The sequence below is a fragment of the Pristiophorus japonicus genome, chromosome 3 (genome assembly GCF_044704955.1).
Source record: "Pristiophorus japonicus isolate sPriJap1 chromosome 3, sPriJap1.hap1, whole genome shotgun sequence".
NCBI classification, from domain to species: Eukaryota; Metazoa; Chordata; class Chondrichthyes; family Pristiophoridae; genus Pristiophorus; species Pristiophorus japonicus.
The window spans coordinates 138,572,312-138,588,768 of NC_091979.1; the positions used below are offsets into that span (position 1 = coordinate 138,572,312).

General features: G+C 42.5%; 1 protein-coding gene across 2 annotated transcripts in view; it reads left to right on the forward strand.

Moving 5' to 3' along the window:
- LOC139259905 (collagen alpha-1(III) chain-like) overlaps positions 1-16,457 on the forward strand; it is a 320,705-nt gene that overhangs the window by 226,763 nt on the left and 77,485 nt on the right. For both annotated transcript variants that reach the window (XM_070875835.1, XM_070875836.1), the window contains 2 exons: positions 1,658-1,711; positions 16,056-16,217. In XM_070875835.1, coding sequence (XP_070731936.1) covers positions 1,658-1,711; positions 16,056-16,217 — 216 coding nt within the window. The remainder of the gene's footprint in view (positions 1-1,657; positions 1,712-16,055; positions 16,218-16,457) is intronic.

The following is a 16,457-nucleotide window of genomic DNA, read 5'->3' on the forward strand; positions in this document are numbered from 1 at the left end:
GGGGGTTCCTTGTGCATGAAACACAAAAAAATTAGTATGCTGATAAAGGAAGTTATCAGGAAGGCAAATGGAATGTTGGCCTTTATTGCAAGGGGGATGGAGTATAAAAGCAGAGAATTCCTGCTGCAACTGTACAGGGTATTGGTGAGGCCACACCTAAAGTACTGTGTACAGTTTTGGTCTCTGTATTTAAGGAAGGATATACTTGTATTGGAGGCTGTTCAGAGAAGGTTCAGTGGGTTGATTCCGGAGATGAGGGGGTTGACTTATGAAGGTAGGTTGAGCAGGTTGGGCCTATACACATTGGAGTTCAGAAGACTGAGAGGTGATCTTATCGAAACGTATAAGATAATGAGAGGGCTCGATAAGGTGGATACAGAGAAGATATTTCCACTCATAGTAGAATCTAAAACTAGGGGACATAGTCTCAGAATAAGGGCCGCCCATTTAAAACTGAGATGAGGAGGAATTTCTTCTCTCAGAAGTTTGTAAATCTATGGAATTCTCTGCCCCAGAGAGCTTTGGAGGCTGGGTCATTGAATATATTTAATGATAATTAGATTCTTGAGCGATAAGGGAATAAAGGGTTATGGGGAGCAGGCTGGGAAGTGGAGCTGATTCCATGATCAGGTCAGCCATGATCTTATTAAATGGCGGAGCAGGCTCGAGGGGCCAAATGGTCTACTGCTGATCCTATTTCTTATGTTTTTATGTTCTAATACATATGTACATAATTTCAAAGCACAATCTGCTATATTATCTTTGAATGTATTCGAAATAAAATTTCATTTTCATTGTCCTCATTAAAAATAAGATAATGGCCCAGAAATCGCGGCCTCCCTGGGTCGGTACGGAGTTTCTACGGACCCGGGAATGAATCGGAAAAGCCGGTTTTTGGCGCACAATGCTCATGCGCTGAAAACCGGCTTTTTTGATCTGTCAAGTTTCTGGCTTGTCAGATCGCATGCATCTCGGGAGTGAGGATATTCCCACGGCTGAGCTTGGGCTATTTGCCCATCTCTTGCCCTGCGAATGTCCTTAAAACTCTTGTGCCTGGTAAAAGCAGGCGCATAATCTACTTTTGCCAGCGTAATAGTTTAAAAATATATCAAAAAATATTGAAATAAAATTTAAAAATACATATTTATGTTAAAAACCATGCCCACTCAGGTAATTTTATTTTAAACCATAATTAAAACTTTTTTTAAAAATCGGCCAATATTTTTTTTTAAAACATTTCTATCATCTTTAATTTCTATAGTGTATTTATATGAGTTGTTTTTTTAATGTTTTATGTAGTGTTTGGGTGTTTGGGGGTGCTTCTCATTTATAGTACTGGAGTTTCGGACTTATGAAACTCCTATTACTATGAGTGAGAATATGCTTTACCTGACTGGCTGCGCAGAGCCTTGTGACTCCAGCTCCAGGCCTGCGTACGTCCCAACGTGCACGCGCTGCGACGCGCAGTCAGGAGAGGCATCCGGACTGGGATCTCGCGTGGACGCAGCTTCAGGTAGGTGTGCTTCTTTTTCTAGAATCTAGACGAAAGCCCGCGGGAAGGAGAAACCGGGATTTCTGGGCCAGTGTTTAGGAAAAGTAAGCTGCACTATAGATGAGCCACTGAGAATTGCATAATTGAGATTGATTTTCTCTTTAGGGTCATTCTGGTTTGCCTGGTGCTCCTGGCATGGTTGGTGCAACTGGACCAGCGGTAAGTAACGTTTATAGTCATAGATATATCATTGTTAAGGCGTTGTCTTGTTACATTATTCTAATTTTTATACTGTTCTTGAAATGCTTCACATTTCTCTGACTGTGCCTATAATAATATTTATCCTTAATCAATTGCTATTCAATACCTTTTAGATGGTCTACAATTCTGAACATATTCCAAGATATGTTTAAAAATAAACCTAGAAAATAAGCAATCAGACTTTGATCGTGTTTGAGTGTCTCCATAATTTCTTTCTTCCAGTTTATCAGAAGTGAGGTATGGCCCAGTAGACAACATGCAAAGTGCTGAAGCACCCTTCAGACCGCTAATAATTCACATTATAAATAAATGAAATAATTTAAATTTAAGCCAACAAAAAACTAAAATGTAAATATTACATTGATGGCAAAAACAAAATATTGCATGAAGAACTGTATAACATAATTTATTTGGAAAGGAAAACATTGATAGTTCACTGTGACCTTTAATTAAATGTTATTAGGACTTCCCGATATGTCATGTATTGTAGTATTTTAATTATTCTTATTTGTATTACTTGTCAACGAGTGGACAAATTTGTGTTTAACAAAAATCAGCATCTATAAAGAAGGTCCTTGTGTTTATTTTATATGTGTTGCTGATCACACAAGTCTGGGTGTAAAGAATTATGGAACTGAGAAAAAATCTTTCACTATTCACCATCAGTTGTGCTTAAACGGTTAACAGATTCCAAACACATTCCGAAATTATTAATCTATGGAATAAATAGAGCATCTACCCCTTTCAAAGACGCAAGCTCCAAATTTTCCTCTTCAGTCCTGCAAAAGTTTTATAGCTTTATTTCAATACTGGCTATTCACTTTTGAAAAAAGTCATATCAAGCTCTACATTTGTAATAATAATTATAACACGGTAATGAGATAATGACATATCAAAGAAATAAACTTGCACTTGTGCCCAAAGCAGAATATTGAAATGGGAATTGGAATATAGAATTTATTTCATTCATGAAGACCTCAATAATCATTCCTAATTGAATTGCTGAGTTATTGGCCCTGAAATTCGGTCGGAGGCTTCCTTCAGACAAACGCCTCCGACCCGAGAATTTTTTGTGAAAGTACCTGGTGATCCCGGAGGCACCTTAGATTCCGGTCGGAGGCCTTCTCTTCCCGTGCCTCGGAGCATGTCCACGTCTTCCAGGTACGCACGAAGAAGCTGGAGTCACGTGGGTCTGGACAACCATAACTCCGTAACTCCAAGTTCTCATTGCTATCAATGAGAAAAAAAACATCCAAAAATAACACAAAAAACAAAAAAAAAAACTCACAATTCCAAAACCAGTTAAAATGAAAGTTAGTCAAATGTTTATATTTTTTAATAGGGCGCAAAATAAACTTATCTTAATGGACAGGGCCCCACTCTAAAAATGTGTGTTTAAATTTTATTTTTACGCGTTTTAAAAATCTTATTCTGGTAAAACTAAGACTTACGCTTGCTTTTACCAGGCATAACATTTTTAAGGACATTCGCTGGGCAAGAAATGGGCAAATAGCCCAACTTCGCCCGTGCAAACGTCCTTGCTGCGGGGATGCGGAGGATCTGTCAAGAGAAATCTTGACGCATCAGAAAAGCCGTTTTTTGGTGCATGCTTTTGCGAGGCTTCACACCGGCTCTGTACACATTGCGAGGCCAGAATTTCAGCCCCGTTATCGGTTCTTCCTAAATATTAGCCCTGAATTTGTGGTTGGAGTCTTATATTTGCATCCAATCTGCAAATAAAATGCCCGTGTACCTGATGGTCAGGGAGATATGGAGATTCGCGATCCTGGGCTTCTCCGGGTACCGTAGATGCCCACGTCTCCCAGGGCCACACGCGGTGTGCAAGCACCCCTCACATCATGTGCGCCAGCCCAATGAATGAAAGATATATGTACAGAATTCCCGTAAGCATGAATAGGAATAGCCCAAAACATACATCTACTGATCAAATAAATTTTAAATTACATATTTAAAATTAATTAATTAAAATGGCGTTAAATTTAATATTTAAAACAAAAGTAAATTTTTTGAAAAATAAATTTGCACGTTTTAAAGGGGCTAAAAATAAACTTACCTTTCTACACAGGTTTTTTTTAATGTTTAAATGATTGATAATATTTTATTTTTATGGTTTTTAAAAACTCTTATGCTGATAAAAGCAGACCTAATGCCTGCTTTTACCAGGTGTGAGAATTTCACGGGCATTCACTGGACAGAAGTTTGCCAGAAAGCCCAACTCTCTGCCCGTGGGTGCCCTTTTCCCAGGGATGCATTGGATCTTGTCAAGAAAATGCTTGACAGATCACAAGTTCCGGGTTTTCGCGCTCGCACTTTGTGCACGAAAACCCAGAAATTGCTTGGCCCTTACGAGCATGAACATACCCATAGGGGCCACAAATTACAGCCCAATGACTACTCGATATTATACAGATTTGCATTGAATATTATTAGAGCACACCACAAGTATGTTAATACAAACTCATATAATGCTGCTTCAGTTGAACAACACTGATCTATTTTTTTGATCACTGTTAGGCCCTTCTCTGCCTCTCCTTCCTGTAAGCTGGTGATGCCACTCTACATTGCTCTGTGCTTAAGGATCCTTACCCCTACCCATCACTGCTCCTCTGTTTTCCTTCTGCTGGGCCACTATCCAAGGCTTGAAACTCCCTTTAACAAGCCTATGTGCACCCTCTGTGCCTCAATCGGCATTTTGCAATGGGACCATCGTGGCACCAATCGCTACTTCCTTGTGAGCAGTAAACCCACCTCCCCCATCTCCTTTCCCTGACCTTACATTTTAGTTCACCTACCTTCTTCCTGTTCCATTCACTCCACCCTCCCTGAGCGTTACCAATGAATCAACAATTAGCATCCCACTTTGTATTTCTCTCCAGATATACTCTTATATACAAACATAAAACATAGAAACATAGAAAATAGGCGCAAGACTCGACAGACCATTCAGCCCTTCGAGTCTGCACTGCTATTCAATAAGATCATGGCTGATCATTCCCTCAGTAACCCTTTGCTGCTTTCTCTCCATATCCCTTGATCCCCATAGCCGTAAGGGCCATATCTAACTCCCTCTTGAATATATCCAATGAACTGGCATCAACAACTCTCTGCGGTAGGGAATTCCATAGGTTAACAACTCTCTGAGTGAAGAAGTTTCTCCTCATCTCAGTCCTAAATGGCCTACCTCTTATCCTAAGACTATGTCCCCTGGTTCTGGACTTCCCCAACATCGGGGACATTCTTCCTGCATCTAACCTGTCCAGTCACGTTAGAATCTTATACGATTTTATGAGATCCTCTCTCATCCTTCTAAATTCCAGTGAATAAAGGCCCAGTTGATCCAGTCTCTCCTCATATGACAGTCCAGCCATCCCGGGAATCAGTCTGGTGAACCTTCGCTGCACTCTCTCAATAGCAAGAACGTTCTTCCTCAGATTAGGAGACCAAAACTGAACACAATATTCCAGGTGTGGCCTCACCAAGGCCCTATACAACTGCAATAAGACCTCCCTGCTCCTATACTCAAATCCCCTAGATATGAAGGCCAACATACCATTTGCCTTCTTCATCGCCTGCTGGACCTGCATGCCAACTTTCAATGACTGATGAACCATGACACCCAGGTCTCGTTGCACCTCCCCTTTTCCTAATCTGCCGCCATTCAGATAATATTCTGCCTTCGTGATTTTTCCCCCAAAATGGATAACCTCACATTTATCCACATTATACTGCATCTGCCATACATTTGTCCACTCACCTAACCTGTCTAAGTCACCCTGCAGCCTCTTAGCGTCCTCCTCATAGCTCACACCGCCACCCAGTTTAGTGTCATCTGCACTTGGAGATATTACACTCAATTCCTTAATTTAAATCGTTAATGTATATTGTAAAGAGTTGGGGCCCCAGCACTGAGCCCTGTGGTACTCCACTAGTCACTGCCTGCCATTCTGAAAAAGAACCGTTTATCCCGACTCTTTGCTTCCTGTCTGCCAACCAGTTCTATATCCACGTCAGTACCATACCCCCAATACCATGCGCTTTGATTTTGCACAACAATCTCATGTGTAGGACCTTGTCAAAAGCCTTTTGAAAGTCCAAATACACATCATCCACTGGTTCTCCCTTGTCCACTCTGCTAGTTATATCCTCATAAAATTCCGGAAGATTCGTCAAGCATGATTTCCCTTTCATAAATCCATGCTGACTTGGACTGATCCTGTCACTGCTTTCCAACTGCTATTTCATCCTTAATGATTGATTCCAACATTTTCCCCACTACTGATATCAGGCTAACCGGTCTATAATTACCCGTTTTCTCTCTCCCTCCCTTTTTAAAAAGTGGTGTTACATTAGCTACCCTCCAGTCCATAGGATCTGATCCACAATCGATAGACTTTTGGAAAATGATCATCAATGCATCCACTATTTCTAGGGCTACTTCCTTAAATACTCTGGGAAGCAGACTATCAGGCCTCGGGGATTTATCGGCCTTCAAGCCCATCAATTTCCCAAACACAATTTCCCGCCTACTAAGGATATCCTTCAGTTCCTCCTTCTCACTAGACCCACTGTCCCCTGGTACATTCGGAAGGTTATTTATGTCTTCCCTCGTGACCTACATTTGTCTTCACTAATCTTTTTCTGTTCACATATTTATAGAAGCTTTTGCAGTCAGTTTTTATCTTCCCTGCAAGCTTTCTCTCGTACTCTGTTTTCCCCCTCTTAATTAAACCCTTAGTCCTCCTCTGTTGAATTCTAAATTTCTCCCAGTCCTCAGGTTTGTTGCTTTTTCTAGCCAATTTACATGCCTCTTCCTTGGTTTTAACACTATCCTTAATTTCCCTTGTTAGCCACGGATGGGCCACCTTCCCCATGTTGTTATTTTTACTTCAGACAGGGATGTACAATTACTGATGTTCATCTATGTGATCTTTAAATGTTTGCCATTGCTTATCTACCATCAACCCTTTAAGTATTCTTGCCGGTCTATTCTAGCCAAATCACGCCTCATACCGTCGAAGTTACCTTTCCTTAAGTTCAGCAACCCTAGTTTCCGAATTAAATGTGTCACTCTCCATCTTAATAAAGAATTCTACCATATTATGGTCACTCTTCCCCAAGGGGCCTTGCAAAACAAGATTGCTAATTAGTCCCTTCTCATTACACATCACCCAGTCTAGGATGGCCAGCTCTCTAGGTGGTTCCTCGACATATTGGTCTAGAAAACCATCCCTAATACACTCGAGGAAATCCTCCTCCACCGCATTGCTATCAGTTTGGTTTGCCCAATCAATATTTAGATTAATGTCGCCCATGATAACTGCTGTACCTTTATTGCACACATCCCTTATTTCTTGTTTGATGCTGTCCCCAACCTCATTACTACTGTTTGGTGGTCTGTACACAACTCCCACTGGCGTTTTCTGCCCTTTGGTATTCCGCAGCTCCACCCATACCTATTCTACATCGTCCAGGCTAATGTCCCTCCTTACTATTGCATTAATTTCCTCTTTTAATCAGCAACGCCACCCCGCCTCCTTTTCCTCTCTGCGTATCCTTCCTAAATGTTGAATACCCCTGGATGTGAAGTTGCCAGCCTTGGTCACCCTGGAGCCATGTCTCCGTGATGCCAATTACATCATACCCGTTAACTGCTGTCTGCGCAGTTAATTCGTTCACCTTATTCCGAATACTCCTCGCATTGAGGCACCGAGCCTTCAGGCTTTTCTTTTTAGAATTTTGCTGTAATTGTGTCCCTTTTTATTTTTTGCCTTGGGTTTCTCTGTCCTCCACTTTTACTATTCTCCTTTCTATCTTTTGCTTCTGCCTCCATTTTATTTCCGTCTGTCTCCCTGCATAGGTTCCCATCCCCCTGCCATGTTAGTTTAACTGCTCCCCAACAGCACTAGCAAACACTCCCCCTAGGACATTGGTTCTGGTCCTGCCCAGGTGCAGACCATCTGGTTTGTACTGGTCCCACCTGCCCCAGAACCGGTTCCAATGTCCCAGGAATTTGAATCCCTCCCCTTTGCACCACTCCTCAAGCCATGTATTCATCTGAGCTATCCTGCGATTCCTACTCTGACCAGCACGTGGCACTGGTAGCAATCCTGACATTACTACTTTTGAGGTCCTACTTTTTAATTTAGCTCCTAGCTCCCTCAATTCGTCTCATAGGACCTCATCCCGTTTTTTTACCTTTTTGGTTGGTACCTATATGCACCACGACAACTGGCTGTTCACCCTCCCTTTTCAGAACCTGCTCCTGCTCCAAGACATCATTGACCTTTGCACCAGGGAGACAACATACCATCCTGGAGTCTTGGTTGCGGCTGCAGAAACGCCTATCTATTCCCCTTACAATCGAATCCCCTATCACTATAGCTCACCCAATCTTTTTCCTGCCCTCCTGTTTCTGTGCAGCAGAACCACCCACGGTGCCATGAACTTGGCTGCTGCTTCTCCCCCCTGATGAGTCATCCCACTCAACAGTACTCAAAGCGGTGTATCTGTTTTGCAGAGGGATGACCACAGGGGACCCCTGCACTACCTTCCTTGCACTGCTCTTCCTGTTGATCACCCATTTACTATCTGGCTGTGTACCCTTTACCTGCTGTCCTTGCAGTTCATGACCTTATTCAGGGTGATTGTATTTGCATCCTGGCTTTGACTGAAACTTGGCTTACTGGCGACAACATCTTGCTCCTTCCTGAATCTCTCCATATCCCTATACTTTTCACTGCCTACCCTACCCAACCACCACAATGGCCCTTATCACTAAGTTGACATCTTACCATATTCCTTATGTAGCTTCTGTACCTTTTGTGTACCTCAGCCTCCCCTCCCCTTTAAAATGCTGGCTATCTACCACCGTCCCAAGCCCCACCATGAGTTTTCCCTGAGATAGCCTCCCTTCTTTCCTCCCTCATCCTCTGTACTGAGCAACTTCTCATTGTCAATAATTGTGCTCTCCGTCTTGTTTACCTTTACTCTTTGTCCTCTGAATTCACCATCCTGTTCTCTCCAAAGCTCTCCCTCCATGTAAACTCTCTGACCCAGACTCTCAGCCATTCTTCATCCTCACTATCTCCCATAGCTTCTCCATTCCTGTGGTCTCAATCACGGATAAGACAGGGAGAAGGCTTCAGCTTGCTTCAGCATCTCTGGTTACCCTGGCAATTTCAGCTTTTCGCGCATGCCCAGAGAGATTTTAGCACAGACTTGAAGCTCCGCTCCGCCAGCCTAACTTCGGAGAGCACTGTGCTAAATTCACATATTTCTTTGGCGAAAGTCACGATTTTTTCTTTTCTGATGCAAACAAACACAACAGGTACCAAAAATCCAGCAAGTTGAAAATAGGGGCCTATATCCTTGCATCCCTCCCACCCACATCCTGCTAACCTCTCTTGGCCTTCTATTCATCAGGATATCATGCTTGATTTACACAACTACTCCCTCAACTCCACTTTCAATGCTCTTCACCCCACTAACCCTCATCTTTGCTTCACTCTTTTTGTATATCCCATCCTCCCTTCACCCCACCATTGGCAACCATACCTTTAGCCTCCTGGGCCATACACTAAGGAATGCTCTCCCTGAACTCCTCTACCTTGCCACCTCCCTCTCCAACTTTATACCCACTTTAAAACCTACCTTTTTGACCAAGCTTTTCACCCCATCTAATATCTCCTATTTGGCTTGGTAACCATTCTTATTTCCTTTACTTCTTTGTGAACTGCCTTGGGACATTTTTCTGTGTTAATAATGTTATATGAATACAGATTATTGTTCTAAGTAGCAGTTACTTTATGATGTAATAGCATATTGCTTTTATTTTAACTTTACCTGATAACCTAAGTAAGATTTCCTGCTCTGTTTTTTTTCAACACCATGAAAAAATAATTTTTAATAAGTACAGTGCTAACTTGTGTATCTACATTTATACCATGACATAAACAAAATGCATTATGAACAAAAGTGACCTTATTGTCAGTGTGACTTTGTAATTAATAGCTTATAAGGTCTTTGCTACTAATATTTATCTGAGGAAGAGTATACTTGCCTTAGAGGCAGAGCAATGAAGATTCACTAGATTGTATCCTGGGATTAGAGGGTTTATCCTTGAAGAGGGATTGAGTAGGTTGGGCCTATATTCTCTGGAGTTTAGAAGAATGAGCGGTGATCTCATTGAAACATATAAAATGCTGAGGGAATAGGATAAATGCTGAAATGTTGTTTCCCCTTGCTGGAGAAAGTAGAACTAGGGGCATAGTCTCAGGACAAGGGGTCGGCCTTTTAATACTGAGATGAAAAGGAATTTCTTCACTCAGTGGATTGTGAGTCTTTGGAATTCTCTGCCCCAAAGGGCTTTGATGCTGAGTCATTGTGTATGTTCAAGGCTGAAATCGATAGATTTTTAGACTCTAGGGGAATCGAGGGATATAGGGATCGGAAGAGGGGGTAAGTGGAATTGAGGTTGAAGATCAGCCATGATCTTATTGGATGGTGGAGCAAGCTTGAGAGGCCATATAGCCTACTCCTGCTCCTAATTCTTATGTTCTTATGAAATAAACTGATTATTCTACTGCTTTCTAATATATCCTACAATAATATTAATGTGTTTTGACTTAAACTTCACAAGTGTTTTGTTGAATGAATACCATTGATATACATTTAATAATTTGTAGGCTAATCTATATGCTCCAGAAACAAAATTCCATCAATACATTTCCTGGAAGTTGTTATGTCCATTGAGAGCTTTGGAAAATAGAGTAGAATTGAGATCCTGTGACTTTCTACCCCTATTAAAATGAATAGAACATTTCTGTATGTTGGTGTCAGGCCCAGCAGAACCTACGTCGCTTGAGTGCAGGCGTGAATTCTGTTCTGGGCCTAATGGGGGCCTCACGGATACAGTAGCAAAAGGCAATAGACTGCCGGAGGTATCTACTGATGTTGCCATTAGGGCCATACATCGTGAAGGAAACAGCAAAAAAAAATTCCCACCTTCTTATCTTCGGATCTAGTATCCTCTTGTTCCCTTCCTCTCAGGATGGCTGAGTACCAAGATTTGATACCCCTGTTGTGCTACTATAGAGGCGAGCACCTGCCCCTATTATGTAAATGCTTTGTCCTCAGGGATTTGAAGTAGGGTCCTGCAGGGACAAAGCAGTGGGCTGAAGTTTCCAAGCTCTCCTCTTTTTAACAGTAAATGATGCACTTTCATTATTTGCATTACACATTATTCATCACCAATAAAAATTGCAATTGTAAACTATAGTTATAAGATGAAGTCTTATTTCATAATATGAAGTCTTATTGATTGTATGAATTTGAATCTTGACAATTAGATTGTTTGAGCCTCGATTTGGCACACTTGAGTCTCCTGGATATTCAGCATGAAAATCCATAGATTAGTGTCATTTATTCATTTACTCTTATTTGAGAACACATATGCTTTTTCTAATTTGATCATTTTAACAATGAAACATAGAAACATAGAAATCTACAGCGCAGAAGGAGGCCATTTCGGCCCATCGTATCTGCGCTGACCGACAAAAAGCCACATAGCCCTGGGTCAGTAGCCCTGAAAGTTACATATAAATCTATGAACAATGAACAATGGCGGAAAGGTAAACTGTATCCAGCCCAACCAGTCTGCCCCACACAACTGCGATACACCGTGCATTGCAACATTTTACACTCCACCCCAACGGAGCCATGCGATCTCCTGGGAGAAGCAAAAAAACAGATAAAAACCAAGGCCAATTGGGGAAAAAATCTGGGAAAATTCCTCTCCAACACATCCAGGTGATCAAAACTAGTCCAGGAGATCACTCTGGCCATATTCAAATCCCTGAAGTACTTACCATTGTATCTGTGCCAGACAACAAGAGGTTATCCAGTCTAACCTATGGCGAGAAAGCAGGAATGAGGTACTGAAGTTGCATGTTCAGCCATGAACTCATTGAATGGCAGTGCAGGCTCGAAGGGCCGAATGGCCTACTCCTGCACCTATTTTCTATGTTTCTATGTTTCTATGTTAATCTCACTTGCGAGCTCTAGGTCCGTAACCCTGCATGTTACTGACTTCAAGTACCCATCCAGCACCTTTTAAATGTGGTGAGGGTTTCTGCCTCTACCACCCTTCCAGGCAGTGAGTTCCAGACCCCCACAACCCTCTGTGTGAAGAAGCTTATTCCAACGAGAACAAACCCAGCCTATCCAATCTGTCCTCATAACTAAATTTCTTCATTCCAGGCAGCATCCTCGTAAATCTCCTCTGCACCCTCGCCAGTGCAATCACGTCCTTCCTATAATATGCAGTATTCCAGCTGTGGCCTAACCAGAGTACTATACAATTTAAGCATAACCTCCCTGCTCTTGTATTCTATGCCTCAGCCAATAAAGGCAAGCATTCCGTATCCCTTCTTAGCTACCTTATCCACCTGGCCTGCTATTTTCAGGGATCTGTGGACAAGCACTCCAAGGTCTCTTTGTTCATCTACACTTTGAAGCGACCTACCGTTTAATGTGTATACCCTTTCCTTATTAGTCATCCCCAAGTGCATTATCTCATATTTCTCCGAATTAAATTCCATTTGCCACTGTTCTGCCCACCTGACCAGTAGATTGATATCCTCCTGCAGTCCATGACTTTCTTTTTCATTATTAGACACACAGCCAATTTTAGTGTCATCTGCAAACTTCTTAATCATAGCCCAATATTCAAATCTAGATCATTGATGTATACCACAAAAAGAAAGGGACCCAGTACTGAGCCCTGCGGAACTCCACTAGAAACATCCTTCCAGTCACAAAAACATCCATCAACCATTACCCTTTGCTTGCTACCTATGCCAATTTTGGATCCACTTTGCCCTGGATCCCATGGGCTTTTACCTTCATAGCAAACCTGCTATGTGGGACCTTGCCAAAAGCTTTGCTAAAGTCCATATACACTACATCGTACGCACTACCCTCATCGACCCTCCTGGTTACCTCCTCGTAAAATTCAATCAGGTTAGTCAAATACGATCTTCCCTTAACAAATTCGTGTTGACTGCCCCTGATTAATCCTTGCCTTTCTAAATGTAGATTTATCCTGTCCTTCAGGACTTTTTCCAATCATTTTCCCACCACTGAGATTAGGCTGACAGGCCTGTAATTACTAGGCTTTCTCCCTTCTTAAACAAGGGTACCACATTACCAGTCCTCCAGTCCTCTGGCACCATGTCTAAATCCAAAGAGGACTGGAAAATGATGGACAAGGTCTCTGGTATTTCCTCTTTTGCTTCGCTCAACAGCTCATTTCATCCGGGCCTGGGGTCTTATCCACTTTCAAAGCTGCTAAACCCCTTTATACCTCCTTTCTCACTATGTTTATTTCATGGAAGAATTTCACACTCCTCCTTGATAGCAATATCTGCATTGCCCCTTTCCTTTATGAAAACAGACGCAAAGTATTCATTAAGAACGATACCAACATCTTCCACCTCCACACAGAGATTACCCTCATGGTTTCTAATAGGCCCTACCCTTTCTTTAGTTATCCTCTTACTCCTAATATATTTATAGAAGATCTTTGGATTTTCCTGAAATTTACTTGCCAAGAATTTTTCAAGCTCTTTCTTAGAATTCCAAATATCCTTTTTAATTTTACCTCTGAACTTTTTATATTCCTCCAGAGATTCTACAGCATTTAGCCGTCGGTAGATGACATATGCTTCTCTTTTTTTCTTTATCCTCCCCTGTAAGTCCCTAGACATCCAGGGGGCTCTAGAATTCCCACCCTTTTTCTTTAAGAGCACATGTTTAGTTTGAGCCCTCTTGGTCTCCTGCTTCAATGCCTCCCGACACCTACAATAGCTGTTTCCAGTCCACTATGGCCAAATCATTCCTCAACTTAGCAAAGTTAACTTTTCCCCAATTTGGGACTTTTTTTCCTGGTCTATCCTTGTCCTTATCCATAACTACATTGAAACTGACTGAATTATGGTCACTGGCACCCAACTGCTCTCCCACTGGTACCCCTTCCATCTGCCCAGCTTCATTCCCCAAAATGAAATCCAGAACCGCCCCCTCTCATGTTGGGCTTGTTACATACTGACTAAAAAAGTTCTTTGAATGCATTTCAAGAATTCCGCACCCTCTATACCCTTCACACTATTATTGTCCCAATCAATATTAGGATAGTTAAAATCGGCTACTATTACTGCCCAATGGTTTTTGGACTTCACAGATATTTGCCTACATATTTGCTCTTTTATCTCCTTCCCACTGTTTGAGGGTCTATAATACACGCCCAGCAGTGTGATCGCCCCTTTTTTAATTTTCAGTTCGATTCACATGGCCTCATTTGATGATCCCTCTAACATATCATTCCTCCTCACAGCTGTAATAGTTTCTTTAATCAATACCGCGAACCCCCTCCCTTTTTACCGTCCTCTCTGTTTTGTCTAAAAATCTTGTAACCAGGAATATTTAGTTGTCAAACCTGCCCCTCTTTCAGCAATGTCTCTGTAATGGCTATAATGTCATACTCCCAAGTATCCACCTGGGCTCTCAGCTCATCCGCCTTATTCGCTATACTCCTTGCATTGAAATATATACCATTTAGCACAGGAAGACCTCCTTGATTACTACTTACTGACCCTTGTTTCCTCTGTCTTACAGATTCACTTTCGACATTCTTGCTTTCCAATTTCTGCTTTACTTCCTTCCCTATTCAATTTGTTCTCAGGTTCCCATCCCCCTGCTACGCTAGTTTAAATTCTCCCCAACAGCACTAGCAAATCTCCCCGCGTAGATGTTAGTCCCGGCGCTGTTGAGGTGCAACTCATTCAGTTTGTACTGGTTCCACCTCCCTCAGAAGCATTCCCAATGCCTCAGGAATTTAAAGTCCTCCCTCCTACGCCAAATCTCCAGCCACACATTCATCCTCTCTATCCTTCTATTCTTGTACTCATTAACACATGGTACCGGTAGCAACCTGGAGATTACTACCTTTGAGGTCCTGCCCTTTAATTTTTCTCCTAACTCCCTAAATTCTGCCTGCAGGACCTCATCCCTCTTTCTACCTATGTCATTGGTCCCGATATGGACCATGACCTCTAGCTGTTTACCCTCTCCCCCAGAATTCCCTGCATTCATTCTGTGACATCCTTGACCCTGGCACCAGGGAGGCACCATACCATCCTGGAGTCACGTTTCTGGCCACAGAAACACCTCTCTATTCCCCTAACAATTAAATCCACTATCACTACAGCTCTTTTATTCTTTGTCCCTCCCCCCTGTGCAGCTGAACCACCCGTGGTGCCTTGGACTTGGATCTGGCTGCAAACCCTAGAGGTGCCATCATGTTGGAAAGCAAGATGCACTCACAGGGGGGACTCCTGCACTACCTGCCTAGCGTTCTTCCTCCGTCTGGTGTTCACCCACTTCCCCTCTGCCTGCATGCTTTTAAGCTGCGGGATGACCACCTCCTGAAACCTGCTTTCCATGTAGCTCTCAGCCTCGCGGATGCATCGTATTGACTCCAGCCGCCACTTAAGCTTTGAAATGCGGAGCTCGAGTAGTTGAAGCTGGAGACACCTCCTGCACACATGGTTGTCTAGGCCGCACAAAGCATCCAAGATTTCCCACATGCCGCAGGACATGCATTCCACAGGACTGAGCTGCCCTACCATCCCTCTAATTAGACCCCTACCTGATTATAAAAGAGAAAAAGAGATACTTACCAATCACTTACCTGCCTGGACAAGGGCTGTGAGCTCCTCGCCAGGAGTGAACTCCTCGGCGACCTCCGGGCCTCCTACTCCTCGGACTCCTGACCTCCAGAACTCTCGGACCTCCCGAACTCTCGGACCTCCCAAACTCTCAAGCCTGCCGAACTCTCGGGCCTCCCGAACTCTCAGGCCACCCGAACTCTCGGACCTCCAAAACTCTCAGGCTTCCCGAACTCTCGGACCTCCAGAACTTTCGGACCTTCAAGATAGTGTTGCTACTATTTACAATGGTACACTAATGCATGGTTTCTTCGTGCATATTAGTTTGTTGTCATTTATGATTGTATGAACATTGGTCCTGAATTTCCAAGGGTTTCTTCTAATCTCCTGTCATAACCTCAGTGGCAGAGCAGTGGAACCCTCATAAAACTGGCATAAACTATTATTTTTTCTGGTGATTTCGCTAATCTCTCACTGGAGAACCCCTGAGAAAACACCAGGCGAATATAAGTAGTGACCCGTTACACTTTCTATTAACCGCTTTATTTTTTGAACAGGGTAACGCTGGTTCTGCTGGTTCTCCAGGCTTACCTGGTAAAGATGGTCCCCCTGGTCCAGCTGGTAACAGTGGTCCACAAGGTGCTAGTGGATTGCTTGGTCTGAAAGGTGAATCTGGCACCCCCGGTGAAAAAGGTCCATATGGTGAACCTGGTCCTGCAGTAAGTAAGACAGCTGGCATGAAAACAAAATAATCTAATGCTAATACTCAGAAAATGGATGTAGATACTGGAGATAATTTTTGAAATGCAACAAATAAAATTATTTGATAAGAATTATTACACAGAACACCCATCATTTTGGAAGATTTAAGTTACTTCCCTCAGATTCTAAGCATAGTGAAATGAATTTACTGTGCCATCATCAAATATCCTTAAGCAATATGTTATGTAGTGTTATAA